Source organism: Leucoraja erinacea, chromosome 4, assembly GCF_028641065.1.
Source record: "Leucoraja erinacea ecotype New England chromosome 4, Leri_hhj_1, whole genome shotgun sequence".
Taxonomy (NCBI): domain Eukaryota; kingdom Metazoa; phylum Chordata; class Chondrichthyes; order Rajiformes; family Rajidae; genus Leucoraja; species Leucoraja erinaceus.
The window spans coordinates 34,397,156-34,424,463 of record NC_073380.1 but is presented as its reverse complement, the minus strand read 5'-3'; the positions used below and the strand labels follow the sequence as shown (position 1 = coordinate 34,424,463).

At 42.0% G+C, this 27,308-nt stretch overlaps 1 protein-coding gene across 4 annotated transcripts in view; it reads right to left on the bottom strand.

Moving 5' to 3' along the window:
• Positions 1-27,308, bottom strand: part of unm_hu7910 (un-named hu7910) — a 207,288-nt gene that overhangs the window by 90,939 nt on the left and 89,041 nt on the right. For 3 of the 4 annotated variants that reach the window (XM_055633993.1, XM_055633996.1, XM_055633994.1), the window contains 9 exons: positions 15,031-15,099; positions 13,483-13,551; positions 11,075-11,308; positions 10,247-10,297; positions 9,092-9,145; positions 3,331-3,378; positions 3,198-3,242; positions 2,416-2,466; positions 491-541 (listed from right to left, as the gene is read on the bottom strand). In XM_055633993.1, coding sequence (XP_055489968.1) covers positions 491-541; positions 2,416-2,466; positions 3,198-3,242; positions 3,331-3,378; positions 9,092-9,145; positions 10,247-10,297; positions 11,075-11,308; positions 13,483-13,551; positions 15,031-15,099 — 672 coding nt within the window. The remainder of the gene's footprint in view (positions 1-490; positions 542-2,415; positions 2,467-3,197; positions 3,243-3,330; positions 3,379-9,091; positions 9,146-10,246; positions 10,298-11,074; positions 11,309-13,482; positions 13,552-15,030; positions 15,100-27,308) is intronic. The other variant, XM_055633995.1, reaches the window with a different exon arrangement.

The window sequence follows — 27,308 nt, the reverse complement described above, 5'->3', positions numbered from 1 at the left end:
TTTCCAAGCCTTGCTTCACCCTTATCAGCTTTCTCCCCTCTACTCCATCAATTTGAAGAACGGTCTCATCTCAAAATGATTTCTATTTCCCTCCACAGATGCCACGTGATCCACTGAGTTTGTCCATCACTTAGTTTATTGTCGTAGAATCAGTAACAAACAACACAGTGGGAAAACAATCAAAATATATTCATCTGGGTACAGAATAAGTAAAATAGATTAAAAACTTGAGAGAAATGTTAAAAAAATGGTTAAGAACAAATTCTTAAAATCTGTGGCAATAATTAAAAAGGAACGAGTGAAATGGGCCTGTCCTAATTTTTTTAATATATAATCTGCTAACAAAATTCACTTCATTTGGTAAAGCTGATCTCATCTTAAAAACATAAATAGTAAAGTTAAAATCAACATGCTTCATGTCTTCTCATTTTAAGTAAATAAAACCAATCACCACTGAACAGAAAAAACAAATAAACCCATGATATTTTACCTTCACTGTCCAGATGATCTGAGAAATCTTCCACTTCAGATTCATAAACATCTTGGGAAATAAAAAAAAGTAATGAAAGTCAAAGTCGCATTGTAGTTGAGGTCAGTTCATTGGCTATATTTAAGAGGGAGTTAGATGTGGTCCTTGTGGCTAAAGGGATCAAGGGGTATGGAGAGAAAGCAGGTACAGGATACTGAGTTGGATGATCAGTCATGATCATATTTAATGGCAGTGCAGGCTCGAAGGGCCGAATGGCCTACTCCTGCACCTATTTTCTATGTTTCTATTCTCCGAATAGACATAACATTATATTCTTGCTTCAGTAGCATATTAGTAGCAATGCAACTGGAAAGAAAACCAGACGCAAAAACGCGGAGATTTATTACCATTTCGGTAGGGATTTAACTTATGACTTCAGAAATCCACTCTTTGGTCAATTATTTCTCCAGATTTTGAATAAAATTGATCCCAAAACTCAATTTTTAAAATCTAAACGGCGCTCAGCAGCTGCTGACGTCACAATGCCCACATGCTAACCAATCCAGGTCCACCTGCCTCCAGGCGCAGACCCACGCCGCTGTGGATTAAAGCCCCGCGCCAAGCTAAGTACGCTCGCGCCTCCCACAGCTGGACTCCCACGCCCCCCCCCCCTGCTCACTCACTTAAACCCCACGCCCGCCCGCACCTATTTTCTACGTTTCTATGAATCAGGAACAAATCAGATAGATTTGTCAAGACCATGGCAGATTAACAACAATATGTTTTGAGAAGGTAGCAAGGAGGATCAATGAGGGCAATGTGATTGCAGTTATTTACAAGGATTTTAATGTATTTGGTGAAACTCCAAATGGCAAGCTGGCCAAAAAAGTGAAAGTGTTTAGGGTCCAAGAGAAAACAGCAAATTTGATCAAAAACTGGCTTAGTTGCAGGAAGGATCAGGTAATAGTGTTTTTGTCACGAGTTAAACTAACTGAGCCTTGTATTCAGTCCTTTACCTTCGGAACTTATATGATTTAACCTTAACGACTGGATGAGATGGTTAACAGTATAAAATGTTAGGGTGCAGGAAGTCTGGGTGGCTAAGTCAGTTAAGCAGAATCATGTCAAATGGAATTTAATCCAGAGAAGAGCAAGGTAATGTAATTGCAGAGGTACAATACAGCATTGTAATAGAAATAAATATTAGGATATTGTCTGATGTGGGGAGAGAATGGAAACAAAGTATCTGCTCAAAAATCCTTAAAGGCAGCATGAGAGATCGAAAAGACAGTTAAAAATACATGAATTGCTTTCCTTTATTTAGAAAAGCAAAGAATAAAAGAACAAGAATTATGACCGAACTGGATAGCATGCTCGACAGTTTGTGCAAACCAGTCACGACACTGCAGGAAAGATGCAACTACACGGGAGAGGATTTAGGAAGATTTTTTCGAGACTCAACTGTTATAGCAATTGAGAAATATTAGGGTGGTCATCTGTGGGGGAAAATATGAATGTTGGAGGCCTAACTGAGTTGGGAAAATTAGGACGAGGCTTGACAGATATATTTTCTTTGACAGAGGAATTCAAAATTGAGAGCATTTTAAACAGGGAGACACAGAGTTAAAGTAGTTTCTTAGAAGAGTTTGAGGAGTCTATAACACCTATAAAGAGTACAGGACAAAATTCTCATCACATTATATTTACAAAAATACTTGGATGCATACCTGCAACATGCACACATAGGTGGACCTGCAGGGCTACAGCTCAATTGCTAAAAGGTAAGCTTGTACGGTTAGTTAGTTCTTTTCCAATTAGTGCTTAAGATGTTGTAACCCTTTTTTGAAAAAAAAACCTTAAGTAGGCAAGAAATCCAGCTAATTCTGATATAATTCCTCTAATCACTGCAAAGGAACTTGACGTAGCTGTTCAAAATAAGTATATACCTGGATTATCTTGTTCAGAGACTATTTCTTCAGGCTCAAGCACTGCTTCATCTACAACATAAAGAACATTTTGTTACCAGACTCAGTACTGCAGATCACAAGAATTACATATTTATTGATAACTAGACCGTGGGACCAATGGGTCCCTGTCACACGGGAGGACTGGTTCCCCAACGCAATATTCCCCACTGATCCATAGCCCCCACAAGAGGCCTGGTCCCCCAACGCAACCCGTTTCCAATGTAAGATTCCACACTCCCCTGCCTCCCCCAGCACTGGATTTAAAAGAAAAATGCAATTGCACTTCCCCTGCCTCCCCCAGCACTTCCAATTCCCCTGCCCCCCCCCCCCCCCCCCCCCCCTTGTGTGCTGCCAGGACCACGACTAGGTGTTCTATGATAGCAACATTGTTGCAAATGTCAGGTGGAGAACTATGAGATTCCATTCAGGTGAAAACTTTGTGGAAGCATAGAGTGTTCCTGGATTGCAACTTTGTATGGAAGTTGATTGCAAGCTGGGATAGCAAGGATTTAACAGTAAAACACTTTTTAAATTTGGCTTTTTTAAACCTTTAAATATCAATAACGTGAAATATAACATCAAATCTGAAGGAAACTTGACAAGATCGACGATGGGAAAAAACCGAGTATGGTTCTGCATAAAATTTAGCGCCGCCATGTACCGTTTTGGCGTAGATACGATCTCAATCACATATATACACACACATATAAAGATAGAAACAAGACCGGACTTTTAATAGTATATAGATAGATAGTGCAAACCTGAAACAGTGTAATCCTCAAGTTCTTCCTCTCTCACTTCTGACTCTGAAGGGGAAAAAAAATGTTTCTGTAAAATGAATTACTTTTCCTTAAAATATTAACATATGTTGCAGAGATAGTGCACAAAAAATACCTTCAAATCGTTCTTCAGATACATCTTCAACTTCAGGTCCCGAGTCCTCTGAAAGTAACATATGCACATCATGAATGAGACATAATAACAATAAAGGTGACAAATGGCTAGGTCTTCATTATAACACATTAAGATGGCCCAGGGGGTTTCAGAAAGAGGAACTCGAGGGGATGAATGAACAAACATCAATAAAGATAAATGGGATTTAAATAAATAAATAATCAGACAAACAACTAAATGAATAGATAAATAAATAAATAAAGGCAAAGGGACATTCAATCAAAATCTGGGAAGATGCGAGATTTCAAGAATTTCTTAAATGAAAAAAAATTGAAGATGAAAAACTAAGCAACACAGTCACCAATACTAAAGATAACAGAAGCTTTTGCCCACCTTTCTTTATATCTTTGTTTAATGAAATGTCAATCTCCATTTTAAATGTTTAATTTGACTTGGCATCCACATCCTTGTTTTTGAAAGTAAGAGAAGTACACGTGAACTGCACTTTACCAAGTTCAAGGAAGGGAAGACTGGTGGACATTGATATGACTGCATCAGGAGTTCATAAAAGGAACAAAAGGTGTAATCAGGTACAGGTGCACAACCTTTTATCCGAAAGCCTTGGGACCAGACACTTTTCGTAATTCAGAATTTTTCGGTTTTTGGAATGGAAGATTTTTAGCGTAGATTTTAACGGCTGGCTCAGTGGTAGAGTGCTCGGCTCGTATCCGTAAGGTCGCGAGTTTGCGCCTCGATCCCGGCAGTTACTCGATCGCGAGTTTGAGTCTTCAATGTAGGTTTTTCTTGCAGAATAGGAGAGAATAGGGAGGGTTAGGCTGGGATCATTCTCTGCGAGATGATCTTAGTGCGGGAGACAAGTGTAGGAGAGGTGTACTGAGTGTGTGGGCAGAACTTTGGAAGTGATTGCCCACCATTCTCAAAAGCCGCTGTGTCTCCCTGTCCCTCCAACTCCAGAGGAATCCGCTCCCCGATGGGCCGCTACGGCGACAAGTGGCAGTTCGCCCACAGCCCGAGCTGCGCCCCCTCATCCGCAACCCGGATTCCTCTGGAGTTGGAGCGGGGCTGGGCTAGAGTTGTTGCTGGCTGTGAGTCTCTGGGATCTCCGTGCTTGCAGTGGGCCTGGGGGTCGGTGTCCCGATGAGGGGGCGCAGCTCGGGCTGTGGGCGAACTGCCACTTGTCGCTGTAGCGGCCCATCGGGGAGCGGCTTCTGGTGGTCCTGACGTCTCTCAGCTCCTGTCCAGGGGGACGGCCGGAGACGTCAGGACCAACAGGAACCCGCTCCCCGATGCGCCGCTACAGCGACAAGTGGCAGTTCGCCCACAGCCCGAGCTGCGCCCCCTCATCCGCAACCCGTGTTCCTCTGGAGTTGGAGCGGGGCTGGGCTAGAGCTGCTGCTGGCTGTGAGTCTATGGGATCTCCGTGCTTGCAGTCGGTGTCCCGTTGGTCCTGACGTCTCCGGTCACCCCTCTGGACTGGAGCTGAGACTGGGAACTGTACCGCCCTTGCCCCCTCCCTCTGCAACTGCAAACAACCCCACAGTTCCCAGTCTCAGCTCCTGTACAGGGGGGCGGCCGGAGACGTCACAGCCCGAGCCATCAGCTTCTGTCCCTACGGGGACAGCGGAGAGCGTGTTCCTCTGGAATTGGAACGTGGCTGGGCTGCTGCTGGCTGTGGGTCTCTGGGATCTCCGTGCTTGCAGTGGGCCTGGGGGCCGGTGTCCCGTTGGTCTTGACGTCTCCGGTGACTGGCACTAGCTCCGACGTGAAGACAGTGCAAAGCCCCCGCGCCGGTGCAATGGGCGGGGAGCTGGAGAGGGGAGGGAAGGGGTCACACACATGGCCGGGAAGCAGAGGGGTGTAGGTGGGGTGAAACTGAAGGGAGCGACAATTTGCTGCTGCCTGCACGCTGAGTTAAAAAAAGTTCCCACGCAAGACTCACGATACACTTTGTATCGTGAGTCTACCGTGGGAACTTTTTAACCTCAGCGGGCAGGCAGCAGCAGATTGTCAATTATTAACCCTCCCGCGCAATATACCCTCACCTTCTCTTTTATGAATGGGGCTTTAGTTCCCCTTTCTTCGAGGACCGACCGGAGGTTCCGCTGTCACCTCTGCGGGCCGCCCTTGGTGAACGTTTTCAAGGACTGAAAAAATGTCGCTATTCGGAGGTTTTCGTTATTTGGATCTTCGGATAAAAGGTTGTGCACCTATATTGGGATTGCATCATCATAATGTTAAGACCAAATTGGATGCCAAATAAATGTGGTATGCCTAATAGAGTGGTGACCCAGTTTATTCTCAGTGAGAGAAACCAGGTTTTCCCAGGTAAGTGGTCAAAGTTTCTGCTCATCCTCCACCAAGTAGCACTCAACAGCGAAATCGGACAACATTTAGAAAAGCAATTGTGAGATAGTGTTAAACATGCAGGGCTCAAAATTAGCGGTTGCCAATGGCAACCCACAGTGCCACCGGGCAACCTAAAAGCCATGCCATTTTGCCCGACTTGGCAAGCACCCGGGACACCTGAGCGGGCCCCCTCTCTATCTTTGTCTCTCTCTCCGTCTCCGTCCACTGTCCGTGTCTCCGCCCGCTCCTCGTCCGCCGGCACGGCCGGCCACCTTACACATGCGCACAACCACGGCCAGCACCAAAGATCCTATAGCGAGGATCTTTGGCCAGCACATCATGTACCGTGGTTGTGCGCATGTGCCGCCCTGCACATTCGCACTGCCACTGCAACTGGTCGGAGTCGGCCACTTTCTCCCTCCCTTTGCATGGTGGGAGATCTGGCTGCCATTGCTGTCCACTCGCCGCGACCGCTGAAAACCAACGCAGAATCACTAGTTCGAACTGGAGTAATTCCCTGGAGTAACTCTTGCTTCTTGGTTTCCTGGTCCTCCAAAAATATTCGAAATGGAATTTAAATAGAATTTAAACACCACCACCAAACTCTGAAAAATAACAGCCTATTGCATTTTATCTGTTTATTTATTGTGTAAATAAATATATGGTCTAAGGTATATAGACACAGTGAACTTTTATCTCCTGTTCTGTATTATGTTTACAAATTCTGTTGTGCTGCAGCAAGCAAGAACTTCATTGTCCTATCTGGGACACATGACAATAAAACTCTCTTGACTCTTGACTTGGACTTAAACCAAAAAGGGTTCTTGGGGGAAAAAAGAGCTACCTTAAATTTAATTGCTTCTGGTTGGGTACCTATAATAGGGTGAAGACTATTCCATGCTTTAATTGTGCGGCGGAACTCTGTGGAGCAGTCAACATCTCTGGATAGAAGAAATTGGGTGACGTTTCGAGTAGAGACCCTTCTTTAGATTTCCTCTGGTTTTAGTGTTTTAGTTTAATTTAAAGATACAACGTGGAAACAGGCCCTTCGGCCCACCGAGTCCACGCCGATCACCCGTACACTAATTCTATCCCACACATTAGCAACTAAGTCAAGAGTCAAGATTGTTTTATTCTCTCATGTCTCATTGAAATCCTTACTTGCAGCAGCACAACAGAATATGCAAACATAGTACTCTGTAAACAATGTTATAAACGAGAAAACAAAAGTGTATATTTATATATGAATATATAACTATATACACAAACACACACAATTTCCCTCCTTGGATTAATAAAGTTCTATCGTATAGTATCGTGTGTGTAGGAAAGAACTGCAGATGCTGGTTTAAACTGAAGATAGACACAAAGAGCTGGAGTAACTCAACAGGTCAGACAGAATCTCTGGACAAAAGGAAAATATTCTATTTTGGGTTGGGTCTGAAAAAGGTTCCTGCACACCTTTTGAATGTGGAAGGAAACAAGAGCACCCGGAGAAAACCCATGCGATCAAAGGGAAAAGGAGCAAACTCCATACAGACAGCACCCATATCCAGGATCAATTCCGGGTCTCTGGCAATTTTAGGCAGCAACTTTATGGCCAATGTACTGCCCCATAGTCTTGAACTGAATTAAAACATACAGTAGCTGTAAAAGGGGACAGAGCATCACTTAGAGACTTAAGACTGAAAATGGATAGTTTTTTTTTAGTAACCAAAGTTATCAACGTATAATTTTTTGTGTGTTGGAAAAAAAAATATGGTGGATTTGCTGCCTCACACGATCCTGTCCTCGGGCACTAACTGTGTTGAATTGCACATTCTCCCTGCAAGCATATAGGTTTCCTCCCACATCCCAAAGATGCATTGGCTTTGTAGGTTAACTTGTCTCTGTAAAATTGCCCCTAATGTGTTGGGAGTGGGTGAGGAAAGTGGGATAAACGAACTTGTGTGAATGGGGAGACAAAAATGCTGGAGTAACTCAGCGGGTGAGGCAGCATCTATGGAGCGAAGGAAATAGGAGACGTTTTGGGTCGAGACCCTTCTTCAAACTGATGTGAGGGTGCAGGGGTTGGGAAGAAGAAATGAAGAGGTGGAGACAGTGGGCTGAGGGAGAGCTGGGAAGTGGAGGAGAAAGCAGGGATTACCTGAAATTGGAGGTTAATTTTCATACCGCTGGGGTGTAAACTGCCCAAGCGAAATATGAGGTGCTGCTCCTCCAATTTACGGTGGGCCTCACTCTGGCCATGGAGGAGGCCCAGGGAGATCAGGTTGGTTATTGCGAACTGAGTGTAGGTGCTGTGCAAAGCGATCGCCAAGCCTGCACTTGGTCTCACTGAGGTTGATCATACGCTGAATAATCCAACCAGAATTTTGTTTGGAAGTGGAAAGAAATAATAGAAATTGCATTCATTGCAACGTGTAAAAGGAGATGAGATTCTGTATTGTAATTTTACTGCATGTCATTGTGGTATATATCACGTCTTGATTGGTGAATATGTTTAGTTTGTGACTTTATTTGAAGCAGAAATAATATGTGAATGCTTCATTGACCATAATTCTGACTGGTAACTACACACTTCATCCGAGCACATTATTGCACGTGTCATGCAAGCCGTCATAAATGACCACCTAAACTGTCATTTGGAAACCTAAAAAGCTGCCTAGGTTGCCCGGCTGGCAACAGGGGAAAAAAGTTAAGCGAGAGCCCTGACATGGCCAGCATCCAAGCAATTATTGACCCAGTATCTATGGATGAGGTTGACAATGTGTCTCATATTTCTCATGAAACTGATCTTTCCAATGAGAGGTCACTTTAAAACTAAAGTTAATATTAAAGTAACTAGGTGTTCTTAGTTTTATTCATGGTGAAATATTCAGTGGGAAACATTAGTTGTACTCTAGAACTTAAAATGGTGAGCATTTTAACTACTGCTCTGATAATCCTCCACACAGATCTCTGCAAGATAAATGCTAAGGCATCCAATAATGATTACCATCATACATGCATATGTCTTTCTAATAAATACTACTGATCTATGTAATCTCATGTAAAAACTTCTAAATAGTAAATATAATGTGCATGATGCAAAAAAATACCAAATATTAACCAATAAGTCGATATCATCTAGTAAAGCTCTTTATAGACTTCATGCCTCACAAAATACAACCGGGATAAATTAGTTAATAGAGGACTTGAGTTGTAGAACAAGCTTGGCATGCTGTCACCCCAACTGAGTATTAGGTTGGACAAATTAATCACAAAAGTGTTCCACCTTATACTTTCAATGTATAATATTATCTCTACTTAAAACAGCCAGCAAATGATTATGTTGTTTAGCTCAATACGCAAGTACTAACAGAGAGTTGGACATCATAACAAGAGCAAGCCTTACCTAATGTCTCTTCTCTTTCAGAATATGTTTCGTCTTCCACATATGCAGACTCATCTAAAAAGAAAAAAAAAATCTATTTATGCTGCAAGATACAAGAGTAGATTTTGTGGCCAGTGATGAAATAACAGTGCACATCATTGACATCTAGGGAACCTGCAAATTACTGCCATAGCATTATCTCACTATTCTTGATGTTAGTTGCAATCAAGTGCAGCAACTAAGATAACAAGTAGGCTGAGTAGTTACTCACATTCGCCCAAGAGATTAAATTGAATTGAATCTTAAGCATCATAAAAGTAAAATATTTATAAAGTTTGAAAACCCACAAAACTTTCAAATATTAATCTGAGGAAATTTTGAGTTGCTATTGTTTTTAGAGTAGATTGTTAAACAGTAATTATGGCTTGGAACACCGTTCTTTCTTATTTGGGCAGCAGTTTAGTTTTGTGGATTCACTCGATGGCTTCAGGTGAGACTATTCCGATGAATGCTAAATTACTGGTGAAAAATCATTTAAGACAGGAAATCATAAATTGAGTCAGCTTGCTACAGTTTCAATTACAGCCGGAGCATCTTTTCATTTTCTATTTGTGACTACATTTTTCCTGGCTAATTGTTAAAGAGTTGAAGATGGACCATGTTTCCAAAGAGAGCATAGAATTTAGTTTCCCTTACTCACTTCCAGTATCAGAGAGTGAACAGAGCTACCAGTGGTTACCCAGAAGATATTCCTGACTACAGAGATATTCCTATGGCTGAAAAACTACATTATTTAAAATGGATTTAAGACACATTCAACTGCACATTTTTATTTTTAGTGAGAATAACTCATAAGTTCTTTGCATTCTCATAAGTTTACTGATTTTTATTAATATCAAAGATGACTGTAATAGGCTGCAATGAATCAGAGGATCATTGAAAGCAACTTCAAGTTTTCCGTGTATCAACAGCTTTCCCATTATTCCCATTTACAATTCAAGCCACAATAGCCACCTGAAACTCATGAACAGCAACTCGACCTAGAAATTCTGCATATCTGTACATCATCTCCTTTTCTATCATTTTAAATTAATCTGAAAGAGTACCCCTATTGTATTACAACTCATGAAAATATCCCCATTGAGTGACACAAATTAATGTAATTAAAGTACAAACCTCGAGCATCTGCTTTTTCGTGGTCAGGTTCAGCCTCATATTCAACTTCAGCTGCAGATTTCAAGCAAAATTATTATTAGGATCTTTAAAATCATTCAATGAATGTGGCAGTTTATGAACACCTTACAAAACAGTTTATAATTTGTCTATATATTTACTTTTAGATTCACTTTTATAATTTATTTTGTGACGACAAAAAAACCTTATTAACAGAACCAACATTATTGCTTGACCCACTGAATTACCTTGATTTATTTTCTGTAAACCAGCTTCTGCAGCTCCTTGCTTCTCCATTTCAGACATGATACCATTGGATGGAGGGGCAAGCTTGACCCACCTAGGTGGCCAACTCCTGCTTCTATTTCCTTGTGTTGTTGTGTACATTAATGAGTTCTCTCCCCAACTACTGCTTGCAGGATCTTGATGTAGCTCAGTTGTCACATTTGACTGTGTTACAAACGTTTGACTGTACTTACGAGGTGCTTCTAATATATCCTGATGTAAAACAAAACGCTAATCATGCATGAAGCTCAATAAGTTTCAGTAAGCTTGATGTCATCATTAGGGCACAAAAACAGATAACAAAAGTGCACACCATCCAGTGTAGATCACTGATTAGCAACAAAACAGAATCCTTCCCAATTTTGTCCTCTGCCATCATGAACCAGTCCTCTCAGCTGGGAGCTAATGCAAAAGCAATGCATTAATTTGGCATCCTGCTGTTTTACAAGGTTTATGTATATCTGTATATACTGTATACACCAGGAGCACATTTGATGGAAGCTTGTTTGCTCATGGGTAAATAATAGATGGCTTATGAAAGCTCACCTGCTTCAGGAGCTTCTGAATCTTCAGCCGCAGCATCAAATTGATTTGTTTGCTCCTCCTCTTCCTCTGGCTCCTCCTCTTCCTCTGGCTCCAGCTCCTCCTCCGCTGGTTCTGGCTCCTCCTCCTCTTCCTCCTCAACTTGCTCTGGCTCCTCCTCTTCAACTGGTTCTGGCTCCTCCTCCTCCTCCTCCTCCTCCTCAGTTGGCTCTGGCTCCTCCTCCTCTGCTGGCTCTTCTATAGAAGAAAAAATGAATGATCTGAAACTTGTGCAAATGTTAACAGCATAAACAATGTTTGAATCCCAAGACGATAATCAGAATTAGCTCAATGTCACTATGTCAGATGCAAACACAATAAATTGTATAGCATTCTAAGGGTTTTACAGATAATAATTTAATCTTTGGTTACATTTTCATAATACTATTAGCAAGGAAGGCCAAGGTTTTAATTATGTTTCGAATACTGCCCCGATAAATTGTGTTCATTTATTAGAAGTGGAAACTAGAACGCCGCTACCCAGATCACAACTCTTAATGAATTTCATTAACCAACATCAAACAAGCATGTAAGCCTATACTGACAATCAGTTCTCCACTACTGCAATTTTAAAATGTTCAACTCCTTTCATGGTCATCCTACCCGTATACCTCTGCAACCTTAACAGCTACGGAGAGCTTTAACAACTCGTTTTTGTACCCTCCTACGTTGTCTCTTGTGCATCTATACATTTCGCTTGACAGCCATGTTTTAAGCTGCAAAGGCCTTAAGCACTGGAATTCTCTCTCCTAATTTTCCTCCCCTTTTCCTTTTTAAAATTGCTCCATAAAATGCATATCTTTAACAAAACTTTTTTATCATTTGGACTAATATCTTGTATAAAAGCTGCAAAGTTATATTTCCTGACACTGGACAAAGTGCCTTGGGTTAATTTTGACTACAATAAAACAATACAATATAACAACAAATTATTCTCTGTTATAAAACTGGTAAGATTTGTTTGATTTTAATGTTATCATACTTCTGTTTCGTATCATCTTCACGAAGCTAAAATTGGGAAAGTAATCTCTAATTAGATAGGGCGGCACGGCGGTGGAGTTGCTGCCTTGCAGCGCTTGCAGCGTCAGAGACCCGGGTTCGATCCTGAGTACGGGTGCTGTCTGTATGGAATTTGTATGTTCTCCCTGTGATCTGCATGGGTTTTCTCAGAGATCTTCGGTTTCTTCCCACACTCCAAAGACCTACAAGTATGCTGGTAAATTGGCTTGGTAAATGTAAAAATTGTCCCCAGTGTGTGTAGGACAGTATTAATATGCGGTGATCGCTGGTTGGTGTGGATCCAGTAGGCCGAAGAGCCTGTTTCCCTTCTGTATCTTTAAACTAAACTAAACTACAGGTATCATGACGGTATCACCAACAAACACAACAAGTGTGAATTCTACACGAATCATCTTCCTTCAGGTGGATAAAAGTTAGATATAATATTTACTCAAGTTATAGCATTTGGTAATAAGGTAGTGATTTATGTAAGACTGCACCGATTTTCTACTTTTACCTTATAAAACTGGTACCCGAGATAAAAGATTACCGTTGAAAGGCTAGATGTGTCTGGACTGTTCTTTAGTGAAAGACGAGGGGACATTTAATACAATGACATAAAATCATGAAAGATGTAGATAGGCCGGGTGAGGCGGCCAATCTCGACCTCATCGGTACTTCCACATCGATCAGCGGGTCCAATTTACTCTCTGCAGTCTAGGCTCTGGAACTCCGGCCCAGCTGGACCGGCAGATCCGTTCCCACAGCCGACTTCAGAGGCGGAATTTACGGGCTGATATCTCGGCTCCCCGGTTGCCTTACCAGACTGTTCCGGTGCGGTTGAACTCGTCTTGGAGGACCTTTGTCGGTCCGGAAAAACTGATAATCCAGAAAGGCTCTGGAACCAAGGATGTCAGAAAAATTGGTAGTGGACCTATATCTGCATATGTGGTGCAGATTGCATTGAGATCTTCACACAGCAAGGAAATAAGTTTCACTGATGCAGAATTTAGACCAGGACGGGGAACTGGATAGTTATTTCAGAAGAGGGACATCACAAACACAATGGACCAATGGCCTCCTCCTGTACTGTAATCATTCTATGATTTCATGATAAATAACAAAGGGAACATTAACAGATAAACTCAATGTGACCATATTAACAAAAATACCGGTCTAATAATAGGCAGTCCCACATGAGGAACCAAGAGAACTACAATCATTTGTATTTACAGAAACATTTAATTATTTGTTCAAGCAAATTCTACTTCAGCAAGCTGCAGCAAATCAATGATCGTGGTATCCAACGGAGATTAAATGTTGAAATTTATATTTATTTAGATGTTAAATGAATTATGGAATAATATACCTACCTATATTTGTTGCGAAATACTCCTGTGCCACAGTGGCGTCAATTGGTCCAGGTGTTTCTTGTTCAGTTTCTAAAGTAATATTTAAATGCACTATATCAGCTTAATTGTTCCTTGATATATTAACTTTCTTAATATAACAGTTAGTGCTGAGACTAAATATGGCTCTACATTGCTGACAGAACTAGTCGGTGAATACCATGTTGGTGAATTCTCATAACTGCCCTAAAAAGCTGATCCCAGGCTGGATTATTATGAACACATTTTGATTGTTAGTTATGATAATCAATTTAAGGAGGTGAATACATTTTTTGAATTGTTCATTTCTTCACTACCAGAGAAATGTCTTCAATTTATATTGGCCTGATCCTAGAACTGCTGAATGGAAATAGCAAAATGTAAGAAAATATATTATGTATCATTATCTCCCTCTTGAAGGTCTTTTCAGAAATATAATATTTCAACTCAGGTTTTCAGCAGCTATTGGCAATACCTCATTAAGATTTACAGGCAATTCATACAAAAAAAATTGCAGGCAAAAATGTTTTGGGAAAAAGGATCCTTTTAAAGCTTCAAATTGTCAATAGACAATAGGTGCAGGAGTAGGCCATTCGGCCCTTCAAACCAGCACCGTAATTCAATGTGATCATATCCCCAATCAGTACCCTGTTTCTGCCTTCTCCCCATATCCCTTGACTATCTTTAAGAGCCCTATCCAGCTCTCTCTTGAAAGTATCCAGAGGACAGGCCTCCAACGCCCTCTGAGGCAGAGAATTCCACACTCACAACTCTCTGTGTGAAAAAGTGTTTCTTCATCTCAGTCTTAAATGACTTACCCTTATTCTTAAACAGAGGCCCCTAGTTCTGGGCTCCCCCAACATCGGGAACATGTTTCCTAGCGTTATCAAACCCTTAATAGTCTTATATGTTTCAATAAGATCCCCTCTCATCCTTCTAAACTCCAGAGTATACAAGCCCAGCTGCACAATATTCCAGGTGTGGTCTCACTAGGGCCCAAAACAACTGCAGAAGGACCTCTTTGCTCCTATACTCAACTCTTTTTATTTAATTTATCGACTACTCAGACCATGCAAGAAGCTTATTTTGCCTGTGTTCCTGACCATTTAAGATCGTAAGGAATAGGAGTAGAATGAGGCCATTCGGCCCATCAAGTCTACTCCGCCATTCAACCATGACTGATCTTTCTCTCCCTCCTAACCCCATCCTCCTGCCTTCTCCCCATAACCTCTGACACTTGTACTAATCAAGAATCAAGAATTCCCTTTGACTCTAGGGAAATGTGGCTTTATAACAGTATTCTAAACTTGGTAATGGGCTCATCTAATCCGATAAATTAATTTTTTTAAGTTATTTGTTACTCCGTTTTTAAATTTCATCAAACAGGAATTAGTTCATTCATTTTTTTAATTTCTCCCACTTCCATTAAAAAAAGAGCTATACAGCACTTTGTAGATAGGTTTATATCCAGAGTATAGCTTTTTCTGCACGTTCATTTTTGTAACACTATTACTTAAAGGAATTCTATAATACCTGTCTCAACCAGCTCTTCGTTTTTCCCAAAATGTTCAGCAGGTATCGGCCCTTCCGCTTCCTTCAATCCTGATGTTAAACACCAAAAGAATATCATAAAAACACAGAATTTATAACCAAGTTCAGGAAGAGCTTATTTCTTAAAATAGCAATACACAAAATTATAGCCATACAAATTCTGTATTACCCAATTTTCACGGTCTCTCAACACCTGATGGTCATGATGAAAGCTGCTGTTTTCTCTCTTTGAACAGCTTTTTGAAGCTTGGAGATTTTACTATGGAAACAAGTTCATTAGGGAGAGTCATGAGGGACCCTGTAGAATCCAGCAGTCTGTCAATACATTGTGCAGCTGCTGCTGCTGGTCCCTGGCAGCAGTTTGCCCTCACTATGCTAGCCATTTCTGAGCCCTGCACCTCAACAGTGAATGACCTTGCCCATTGACCAACCTATCACAGGTAGACATTGAATAGTGCCTCCGTAGCTCATCCCACACTGTGCTTCAAGGCAATGGGATGACTTTAAGTATTTCATTGTTGCAAGAAATCCAGGAGGCAGAGGCCTCAAACGAGTTCCATTACAACAGCATTATGAAGAGTAAGACTGACACCAGAATCCCAGCACAACAGCACTGTGTCTCAATATACCATGGTAAGATCACGCCTTTTAGCACCAAATGTATTAAGCATTTGGTCCTGGGAACGCAACTAAACAAGATACCAGTGGTATACTATGCAGTTACTGCGAAGTTACAACACAGAGTAACACTCTTTCAATACAATCTTCAAAACAATTTTTAATAGGATCAAATTCAGTAATGCAAAGCATTAGAAAACTACAGACAGGCAACTATATGATATTTTAATATTGACATAAGAGACTGAAGATGTTGTAATGTGGAGCAATAAACAATCTGCTGGAGGAACACAACAGGTCAAGCAGCATCTGCAGAGGGGAAAGGAAGGGTCAAGGTTTTGTGTCAAAATCATGCACATTTGAATTTTATACATTTGCACGACTGAATTGGTTCCCAATTTATTTTCTGGAATATTTAAATATTTCTGGTAGCATTAGTTGTATGTATACTTAGCCAATTATCCCAACTAATCCAGCTAAATAAAGTGTTGATACCATTTTAAGGTGCAATGGACTACAAATAGTCTGGCTAGCCTCAGACAGTGGCTTGGATTCAAGACCATACTAACTTTGTAGCAAAGAATACGTATTATAGCTTTGATGTTGTCATTGATCTTTCAAAACAATTTACACCAGAAAATAAAATGTGAGACGCCTGTACTACAAGCCACATTAGAGTGGAGGAAAATGAAGGGATAGGGAAAGACAGAAGATTTAAAGAAGAGGGCACATTAGAAATGTCCATCAATAGAAGGGCAATTCCATCAGTAAAAGTGGAAACCAAATGTATGGATGGATCATGGGGTGAGTTGTCAATATTAGGTGATACAAGCACAGGGTGCATGCAAATGAAAACTCTTTGAAAAATATTGCACTGGAATGTGAAGGGATTGATATACATTGTTCATCTTCTTACAGATAATGGTAGGTTGTATGCTGACACAATTGGTTGTATTTATCACACCAGGCAATCCGTTTCTACATAAATCTACTTAGCATAGCCACCCAGAGGGTTTTTCATATAAATATTTTTGCCTGGACACAAGAAGTCAATATCAGTAAGATAGTTCCAAATCATTCATAATAAGTTTTGTATTATTGGTATTCAAGCACTGCAAATCATACTTTAAGTTGTAGTGAATATTAACGTGAACAACTATGCTCTTCCATTATGAACAACTTACAAAAGCCAATTCTTTCTCTTGATTATTATTTTATCATAAAAAGAAACGATTACATTAAAATCAATCACGTCTTCCACTTTAAATTGCTTTTGAGGCCCGCCAATTTTTAAATATAAAAACTAACATTATTTTGATACTCCAAACACTATGCTTACCACCAAATTTAATGTATTCTGTCTCTTTATTTCATCCATTTATTCATTTTGAACAGAACATTTATTTTAAAATATGTCAGGTATATAATAGGGGGAAAGAAACAAAATAGTGACAGATAGTGACAGATACCAGAGGATATTTTCTCCTCCATAGCCTTCACTGGGAGCAAAAATCACGAATTTGTGCAGCCTCAACAAGAGGATTTCCTGTTCACTAACTTTACACAAAATACGTTTTTTTTTTCATTTTCAGGATACTCTCAATAATTATTACATTACACTGTGTATTGTGTCCATTATCTGAATTGCAAAACAATGGACAATGCTACAGGAAATTTAATAGCACCATGTATTTGAATGCATCATTCAAAATCCAAATGTTATTTCTGGCTGACGGTGAAGCAAACAGGGTTCATGTACACAAGTGTGCTACTTGGCAAAAAAATATTAGCACTAGAAAAATAAAGCTGCCAAAATCAAAAATATCTTCATCCAATCACTTTGTTTCAAGCACACCAACTCAAATAATCTCAATGAAGTTAGATCAATTATGTTCAATTCAATCCAATCCACTACCATGAATATTATAAAAGCAAAAAAAGTAGGAAAAGATGAATCTGTTAGAAATTCCCCATAATACAGTTGGAGTCGTTGCAAAGGGCTTGACACCTTGAACATCACTGCAATCACATTATATTCTTTTGAACAACGTTTGAATGGAATGGTTCAGCAAATGTAGACCTTCATTAGACTTAAACAGAATTATATGTAAATTGTTGTATTCAGCTTTCCTCCCAACTCACAAACCTTCACTCCAGCCTTGTGTGTTTGGGTCTTCGTAGTAAATTTGTTTTTTTTTAAACAAAAGCCAGTAAGGCACAAATTTGCTTTTAAATATTGTCATTCCATAGAAATTTCCACAGAATGGCTTAGATCTCCAAATTATATCCACACACCTAAAAGCTAGATATCCACTTTATGCTTTTCTGAACATCTTGCTTCTTTGATTTACAATGTACCAATGCAGAGCTTTGATGTGCAACATTGATATTTAATGAAAATATTTAAAGCCTATGCCTTCGGGATGGCAAGGTAAACGACCCCTGGATGGCCAGAGGTTGTAAATTTGGTCAAAAAGAAAAAGAAAGCCCATGTAAGGTTCAGGAAAATGAAATCAGACAGGGCATGAAAAATATACTTAAATAGGGAATTAGAAGTGGCAAAAGAACAGGATAGATTAAAGAAAATCCCACGCTTTAAGTACTGTGACAAAAATGGTCTATGGGGACCTGTGATATATAAGAATCACAAACGTAAATGTAAGATAGACACAAAAGGTTGGAGTAACTCAGCGGGTCAGATAGCATCTCTGGAGAAAAGGAATAGGTGATGTTTCAGGTTGAGACACTGTAGATGGGTTGATTAGTAAGCTTGCAAATGACATAAAAAGTGTGAAGTTGCACACAGGGAAGAAATTTGTCAAAGGATAGAGTGGAATAAATATTATAGATATGGGCAGAGAAATGGCAGATGGAGTTTAGTGAGCAAGTGTGAGGGATTGTACTTTAGGGGGGGTCAAAGTCAGAGCACGGAAGGACCCTCAGGCCCCACTCGTCCATGGCAATTGAGATGCCCCATCTAAGCTAGTCCCATTTTTTAATTGGATTTGGATCGTATACCTCCAAACCTTTCCTTTCCATGTTCCTGTCCAATGCTTTAAATGTTGTTACTGTACCTACCTCATCTCCTTCCTCTGGCTGCTCATTCCATATACTCACCACCCTCTGTCTAAAAAGGTTGCTCCTCAGGTTCCTTTTAATTATTTATTTTTTCCTTCACACCTTAAACCTGTGTCCTCTAGTTCTTTATTCCCCTACTTGAGAAAAATGTTGGTAATTCACCCATTCATTCCTCTTTTGATTTAGCTCCAGCATAATGGCATATTTCCTGCAGCAGGATGACCAAAACGGAACACCATCCACCAAGTACAGCCTCACCAACCTCTTGTACAATTGAATATAAAGGAGATGTATCGTTTTAATGACAACAGCCTTAATTGCATTGATGTACCAAAGGATATTAGGGCTCCAAGTCCATGGCTCCCTGTAAGTGTCAACATAAGTAGATAGAGTGGTAAAGACAGTGTATGGTATGTTTGCCCTCATTGATCGGGGCACTGGGGACTGGGTACGCAGCCCAGATCATCACACAAACCATCCTCCCTTCCATTGACTCCATTTATACCTAACGCAGCCTCAGCAAGGCCAGCAGCATAATCAAGGACGTCACACACTGGCCACTCCCTCTTCTCCTCTCTTCCATTAGGCAAAATATATAGATGTGTGAAAATGTACACCTCTGGATTCAGGGACAGTTTCTTCCCAGCTGTTATCAGGCACTTGAATCATTCTACGACAACCAGAGAGCAGTCTCGAACTACTATCTGTCTCATTGGTGGCCATCAGACTATCCTTGATCGGACTTTGCTGACTTTACCTTGCACTAAACTTTATTCCCTTATCATGTATCTATACACTGTAAATGGCTTGATTGTAATCATGTCTTTCCGCTGATTGGATAGCATACAACAAAAGTTTTTCACTGCACTTCGGTGCACGTGACAATAGACTGAACTGTAAAGAGTCTGGTAGCCATGCTGCATCTTTATAAAACTTCGGTTCAGCTGCATATGGAGTATTGCGTTCAGTTCTGGTCCCCGATTCCAGGAAGGATGTGGAGGCTTTGGATGGGGTGCAAAGGATGTTTACCCGAAGGCAGGGCTCTCACTTAACTTTTTTTCCCTGTTGCCAGCCGGGCAACTTAGGCAGCTTTTTATAGGTTGCCAAATGACAATTTAGGTGGTCAATTTAAGACGGCTTGCATGACGCGTGCGATAATGTGCTCGAACGAAGTGCGTAGTTACCAGTCGGAATTATGCTCAATGAAGCATTCACATATTATTTCTGCTTCAAATAAAGTCACAAACTAAACATATTCACCAATCAAGACATGATATATACCACAATGACATGCAACAAAATTATACTCTTTTTACACGTTGCAATGAATGCAATTTCTATTATTTCTTTCCACTTCCCAACAAAAATGTGGTTGGATTATTCAGTGTATGATCAACCTGTGTCAATAAATCCTGGACCATGGTAACATATATGCTTAACCATGCACACTACAGATTGATGCAAGCATGTTTTATGTGAAGGACCGAAAATTATTATGACATGGCCAGAGCATGGGTCGTTATTGCCATTGGTACAGAAACACTCTTCCCACATAATTTATCCACAACAAAATATACAGTTTGCAAGGAAATTTCTAAAGGCATTTTATGATAATCATATCATATCATATTTCATTCATCTATCAATCTATATATTAAAACTCTGTATGTGTGTGTGTGTTTGTGGGTGTATGTCAGATTCCATTTTCAGATTAGATTTTTGGCCTTTGATTCCTTGGTCCGCCAAAATCACACACAGAAACTCCGAGATTTTTTCCATTTCAGTAGAGATTTCACTTTTACATTCGCAAATCCACTCCTCATTAAATTTTGTCATTTTAATGTACACATTTTTAAATTAAAATCCTTCCCTCCCCCACCCCCAAAAATTTCAAAATGTAAAAAAAAACAAACAGCTCTCAACCATAGAATGTTGGTGAACATTCCATCGTGTGATGTCACAATGCCCAATGCTCACATTGGCCCCCCCCCCCCCCCCCCCCCCCGCAGCCTGTGTCGAAGCGCGTCACCAAGAGTGTGGGAATAGAGAAAAAGGATTGGGGGTGATGGGGATGGGGAATAGATGGACTGCCCCTACCCCCTCCCCATCCCACTCTCCCTTCCCACTCTTTCCCCCTCTCTCCTCCCCTCCCTCCCTCCCCCACCCCATCTCCCTCCTCCCCCTCCCTCCCCATACATCCCCCTCCCTCCACCCCTCCCCCACACCTCTTTCCCCCTCCCTCTCTCCTCCCCCTCCCCCTCCCCTCCCCTCTCCTCCCCCCTCCTCCTCCCACCTCCATCCTTCCCCCTACCTCTGTCCGTCTTCCACCACTCCCCCTAACTCTCTCCCCCCCCCTCCCTCCCCCCTCCCCCTCCCCCCTCCCCACTCTCCCCCCTCCACCCTCCTCCCCCCACCCTGTCCCTCCCACACCCCCCCCTCCCTCCCCTCTCTCCCCCCACCCCCTTCCCTTCTGTCCCTCTTCCACCACTTTCTCTACCCGTCTCCCCCTCCCTCCCCTCTTCCACTTCCACGGTTTTAATGTTTCATGTGTTCACAATTTAATTAATCCATCTTTATGGATTAAAACAAATAATAACATTGGGATTTAAAACACATTTGTTGGCATTCCATAGAAACATAGAAAATAGGTGCAGGAGTAGGCCATTCGGCCCGTTGAGCCTGCACCGTCATTCGATATGATCATGGCTGATTATCCAACTCAGTATCCCATCCCTGCCTTCTCTCCATACCCCCGATCCCTTTAGCCACAAGGGCCACATCTAACTCCCTCTTAAATATAGCCAATGAACTGGCCTCAACTACCTTCTGTGGCAGAGAATTCCACAGATTCACCACTCTCTGTGTAAAAAATGATTTTCTCATCTTGGTCCTAAAAGACTTCCCTCTTATCCTTAAACTGTGACCCCTAGTTCTGGACTTCCCCAACATCTGGAATAATCTTCCTGCATCTAGCCTGTCCAACCCCTTAAGAATTTTGTAAGTTTCTATAAGATCCCCCCTCAATCTTCTGAATTTTAGCATGTCCAAGCCGAGTCTATCCAGTCTTTCTTCATATGAAAGTCCTGCCATCCCAGGAATCAGTCTGGTGAACCTTATCTGTACTCTCTCTATGGCAAGAATGTCTTTCCTCAGATTGGGAGACCAAAACTGTACGCAATACTCCAGGTGTGGTCTCACCAAGACCCTGTACAACTGCAGTAGAATCTCCCTGCTCTTATACTCAAATCCTTTTGCTATGAATCCTAACATACCATTTGCTTTCTTCACTGCCTGCTGCACCTGCATTCCTACTTTCAATGACTGGTGTACCATGACACCCAGGTCTCGTTGCATCTCCCCTTTTCCTAATCGGCCACCTTTCAGATAATAGTCTACTTTCCGGGTTTTTGCCACCAAAGTGGATAACCTCACATTTATCCACATTATACTGCATCTGCCATGCATTTGTCCACTCACCCAACCTATCCAAGTCACCTTGCAGCCTCCTAGCATCCTCCTCACAACTAACACTGCCCCCCCAGCTTTGTGTCATCCGCAAACTTGGAGATGTTGCATTCAATTCCCTCATCCAGATCATTAATATATATTGAAAATAGCTGGGGTCCCATCAGTGAGCCTTGCGATACCCCACTAGTCACTGCCTGCCATTCTAAAAAGGACCCGTTTACTCCTACTCTTTGCTTCCTGTCTGCTAGCCAGTTCTCTATCCACATCAATACTGAACCCCCAATACCGTGTGCTTTAAGTTTGTATACTAATCTCTTATGTGGAACCTTGTTGAAAGCTTTCTGAAAGTCCAGATATAACACATCCACTGGTTCTCCCTTATCCACTCTAGAAACATAGAAATTAGGTGCAGGAGTAGGCCATTCGGGCCCTTCGAGCCTGCACCGCCATTCAATATGATCATGGCTGATCATCCAACTCAGTATCCCGTACCTGCCTTCTCTCCATACCCCCTGATCCCCTTAGCCACAAGGGCCACATCTAACTCCCTCTTAAATATAGCCAATGAACTGGCCTCAACTACCCTCTGTGGCAGAGAGTTCCAGAGATTCACCACTCTCTGTGTGAAAAAAGTTCTTCTCATCTCGGTTTTAAAGGATTTCCCCTTTATCCTTAAGCTGTGACCCCTTGTCCTGGACTTCCCTAACACCGGGAACAATCTTCCTGCATCTAGCCTGTCCAACCCCTTAAGAATTTTGTAAGTTTCTATAAGATCCCCTCTCAATCTTCTAAATTCTAGAGAGTATAAACCAAGTCTATCCAGTCTTTCTTCATAAGACAGTCCTGACATCCCAGGAATCAGTCTGGTGAACCGTCTCTGCACTCCCTCTATGGCAATAATGTCCTTCCTCAGATTTGGAGACCAAAACTGTACGCAATACTCCAGGTGTGGTCTCACCAAGACCCTGTACAACTGCAGTAGAACCTCTCTGCTCCTATACTCAAATCCTTTTGCAATGAAAGCTAACATACCATTCGCTTTCTTTACTGCCTGCTGCACCTGCATGCCTACCTTCAATGACTGGTGTACCATGACACCCAGGTCTCGCTGCATCTCCCCCTTTCCCAATCGGCCACCATTTAGATAATAGTCTGCTTTCCTGTTTTTTGCCACCAAAATGGATAACCTCACATTTATCCACATTATACTGCATCTGCCAAACATTTGCCCACTCACCCAGCCTATCCAAGTCACCCTGCAGTCTCCTAGCATCCTCCTCACAGCTAACACTGCCCCCCAGCTTAGTGTCATCCGCAAACTTGGAGATATTGCCTTCAATTCCCTCATCCAGATCATTAATATATATTGTAAATAGCTGGGGTCCCAGTACTGAGCCTTGGGGTACCCCACTAGTCACTGCCTGCCATTGTGAAAAGGACCCGTTTACTCCTACTCTTTGCTTCCTGTTTGCCAGCCAGTTCTCTATCCACATCAATACTGAACCCCCAATGCCTTGTGCTTTAAGTTTGTATACTAATCTCTTATGTGGGACCTTGTTGAAAGCCTTCTGGAAGTCCAGATACACCACATCCACTGGTTCTCCCCTATCCACGCTACTAGTTACATCCTCGAAAAATTCTATACGATTCGTCAGACATGATTTACCTTTCGTAAATCCATGCTGACTTTGTCCAATGATTTCACCACTTTCCAAATGTGCTGCTATCCCATCTTTAATAACTGACTCTAGCAGTTTCCCCACTACTGATGTTAGACTAACTGGTCTGTAATTCCCCATTTTCTCTCTCCCTCCCTTCTTAAAAAGTGGGGTTACGTTTGCTACCCGCCAATCTTCAGGAACTACTCCAGAATCTAAAGAGTTTTGAAAGATTATTACTAATGCATCCACTATTTCTGGAGCTACTTCCTTAAGTACTCTGGGATGCAGCCTATCTGGCCCTGGGGATTTATCGGCCTTTAATCCATTCAATTTACCCAACACCACTTCCCGGCTAACCTGGATTTCACTCAATTCCTCCAACTCCTTTGACCCGCGGTCCCCTGCTATTTCTGGCAAATTATTTATGTCTTCCTTAGTGAAGACGGAACCAAAGTAGTTATTCAATTGGTCCGCCATATCCTTGTTCCCCATGATCAACTCACCTGTTTCTGACTGCAAGGGACCTACATTTGTTTTAACTAATCTCTTTCTTTTCACATATCTATAAAAACTTTTGCAGTCAGTTTTTATGTTCCCTGCCAGTTTTCTTTCATAATCTATTTTTCCTTTCCTAATTAAGCCCTTTGTCCTCCTCTGCTGGTCTTTGAATTTCTCCCAGTCCTCCGGTATGCTGCTTTTCCTGGCTAATTTGTACGCATCATCCTTCGCTTTGATACTATCCCTGATTTCCCTTGTTATCCATGGATGTACTACCTTCCCTGATTTATTCTTTTGCCAAACTGGGATGAACAATTTTTGTAGTTCATCCATGCAGTCTTTAAATGTCTTCCATTGCATATCCACCGTCAACCCTTTTAGAATTAATTGCCAGTCAATCTTGGCCAATTCACGTCTCATACCCTCAAAATTACCTTTCTTTAAGTTCAGAACCATTGTTTCTGAATTAACAATGTCACTCTCCATCCTAATGAAGAATTCAACCATATTATGGTCACTCTTGCCCAAGGGGGCACGTACAACAAGATTGCTAACTAACCCTTCCTCATTACTCAATACCCAGTCTAAAATAGCCTGCTCTCTCGTTGGTTCCTCTACATGTTGATTTAGATAACTATCCCGCATACATTCCAAGAAATCCTCTTCCTCAGCACCCCTGCCAATTTGATTCACCCAATCTATATGTAGATTGAAGTCACCCATTATAACCGTTTTGCCTTTGTCGCACGCATTTCTAATTTCCTGTTTGATACCATCTCCAACTTCACTACTACTGTTAGGTGGCCTGTACACAACACCCACCAGCGTTTTCTGCCCCTTAGTGTTTTGCAGCTCTAAACATACCGATTCCACATCCTCCAAACTAATGTCTTTCCTTTCCATTGCATTAATCCCCTCTCTAATCAGTAACGCTACCCCACCTCCTTTTCATTTCTGTCTATCCCTCCTGAATATTGAATATCCCTGGATGTTCAGCTCCCAGCCTTGGTCGCCCTGGAGCCATGTCTCCGTGATCCCAACTATATCATAGTTATTAATAGCTATCTGCACATTCAACTCATCCACCTTATTACGAATGCTCCTTGCATTGAGACACAAAGCCTTCAGGCTTGTTTTTACAACACTCTTACCCCTTATACAATTATGTTGAAAAGTGGCCCTTTTTGATTTTTGTCCTGGTTTTGTCTGCCTGCCACTTTTACTTTTCACCTTGCTACCTATTTCTTCTACCCTCATTTTACACCCTTCGGTCTCTACGCTCACACATTTAAGAAACCCTTTCCCTTTAACTCCAACCTCCACTGTCCCATTCAACACCCCACCCCCCTTATTCAGTTTAAAGCCACCCGTGTAGCAGTGGCAAACCTGCCTGCCAGAATGCTGGTCCCACACCTGTTAAGATGCAATCCGTCCCTTTTGTACAGTTCCCCCTTACCCCAAAACAGATCCCAGTGATCTAAGAATCTAAATCCCTGCCCCGTGCACCAGTTCCTCAGCCACACGTTCAGGTCCCGTATCTCCCTGTTCCTGCTCTCGCCAGCACGGGGAACTGGAAGCAAACCGGAGATAACAACGCTGGAGGTCCTGCTTTTCAACATTTTTCCGAGCTCTCTAAAGTCACGCTGCAGAATATTCATCCCCTTCTTTCCGACATCGTTTGTGCCGACATGCACTACCACTTCCGGATGTTCACCTTCGCCCTTGAGGATTTTCTGCACTCTGTCCGTGACATCCTGGATCCTGGCACCGGGAAGGCAGCACACCATCCTCACATCCCGTCTGTTGCCGCAGAAACCCCTGTCTGTACCTCTCACGATGGAGTCTCCCACTACAATGGCCTTGCCTGCCTTAGGCCTTTTTGGTTTTGGCTCAACAGCCCTATTCGCATCACAGGCCAGTCCGCCGCTCACGTCTTCTGTCCCAACAGCTTCTAAGCGGATGAACCTGTTTACAATAGGTACACCACCCGGAGACGTTGGCATTCCATGCTTCCCTCCCTTTCTCACTGTCTCCCACCTTCTCTCTTCCAGTACCTTAGGTGTAACAATCATACTGTAGGACTTGTCGAGGAACGACTCCGTTTCTCGTACGAACCGGAGGTCATCCACTTGCTTCTCCAGTTCCCCAACACGGCCCTTCAGGAGCTCTACCTGGATGCATTTTTCGCATTTGTAGCAGCCAGAGGCACCAGCGGTGTCCTTGACCTCCCACATACTGCAAGCATCGCACTGAATCAGCTTGCCTGACATCTCCTTCTTTCGTCTCTACCTCTCAAGCGTATTGCGTGGTCTCCTCTCCTCAGCCTCCTCGCCGAAGACTCTCGAGCCAAAGACTCACACTTTTCTCACAGGGCACTTGACTCTCGAGCCAAAGACTCACACTTTTCTCACAGGGCACTTGACTCTCGAGCCAAAGACTCACACTTTTCTCACAGGGGCACTTCACTCACTGCCGCTCGCAAAGAGCTGTCCTGCTTAAATTGACTGATAAATTGCCTGATTTACCAATTTACAGAGCAAATTCCTCAGTTTTCAACTGTTTCCACCCCTCTCCTCCCACTTGGGCTAGAGCCAATCAGTCGTATCTCTTGCTAATCTGTTGCTGCTGTTGTTCCTCCCAAATCTACAGCAGTTCTGAACACTCTACTAGTTACATCCTTGAAAAATTCTATAAGATTTGTCAGACATGATTTACCTTTCGTAAATCCATGCTGACTTTGTCCAATGAATTCACCACTTTCCAAATGTGCTGCTATCCCATCTTTAATAACTGACTCCCCACCACCGATGTTAGACTAACTGGTCTGTAATTCCCCGTTTTCTCTCTCCCTCCCTTTTTAAAAAGTGGGATTACATTAGCTACCCTCCAGTCCTCAGGAACTACTCCAGAATCTAAAGAGTTTTGAAAAATTATCAC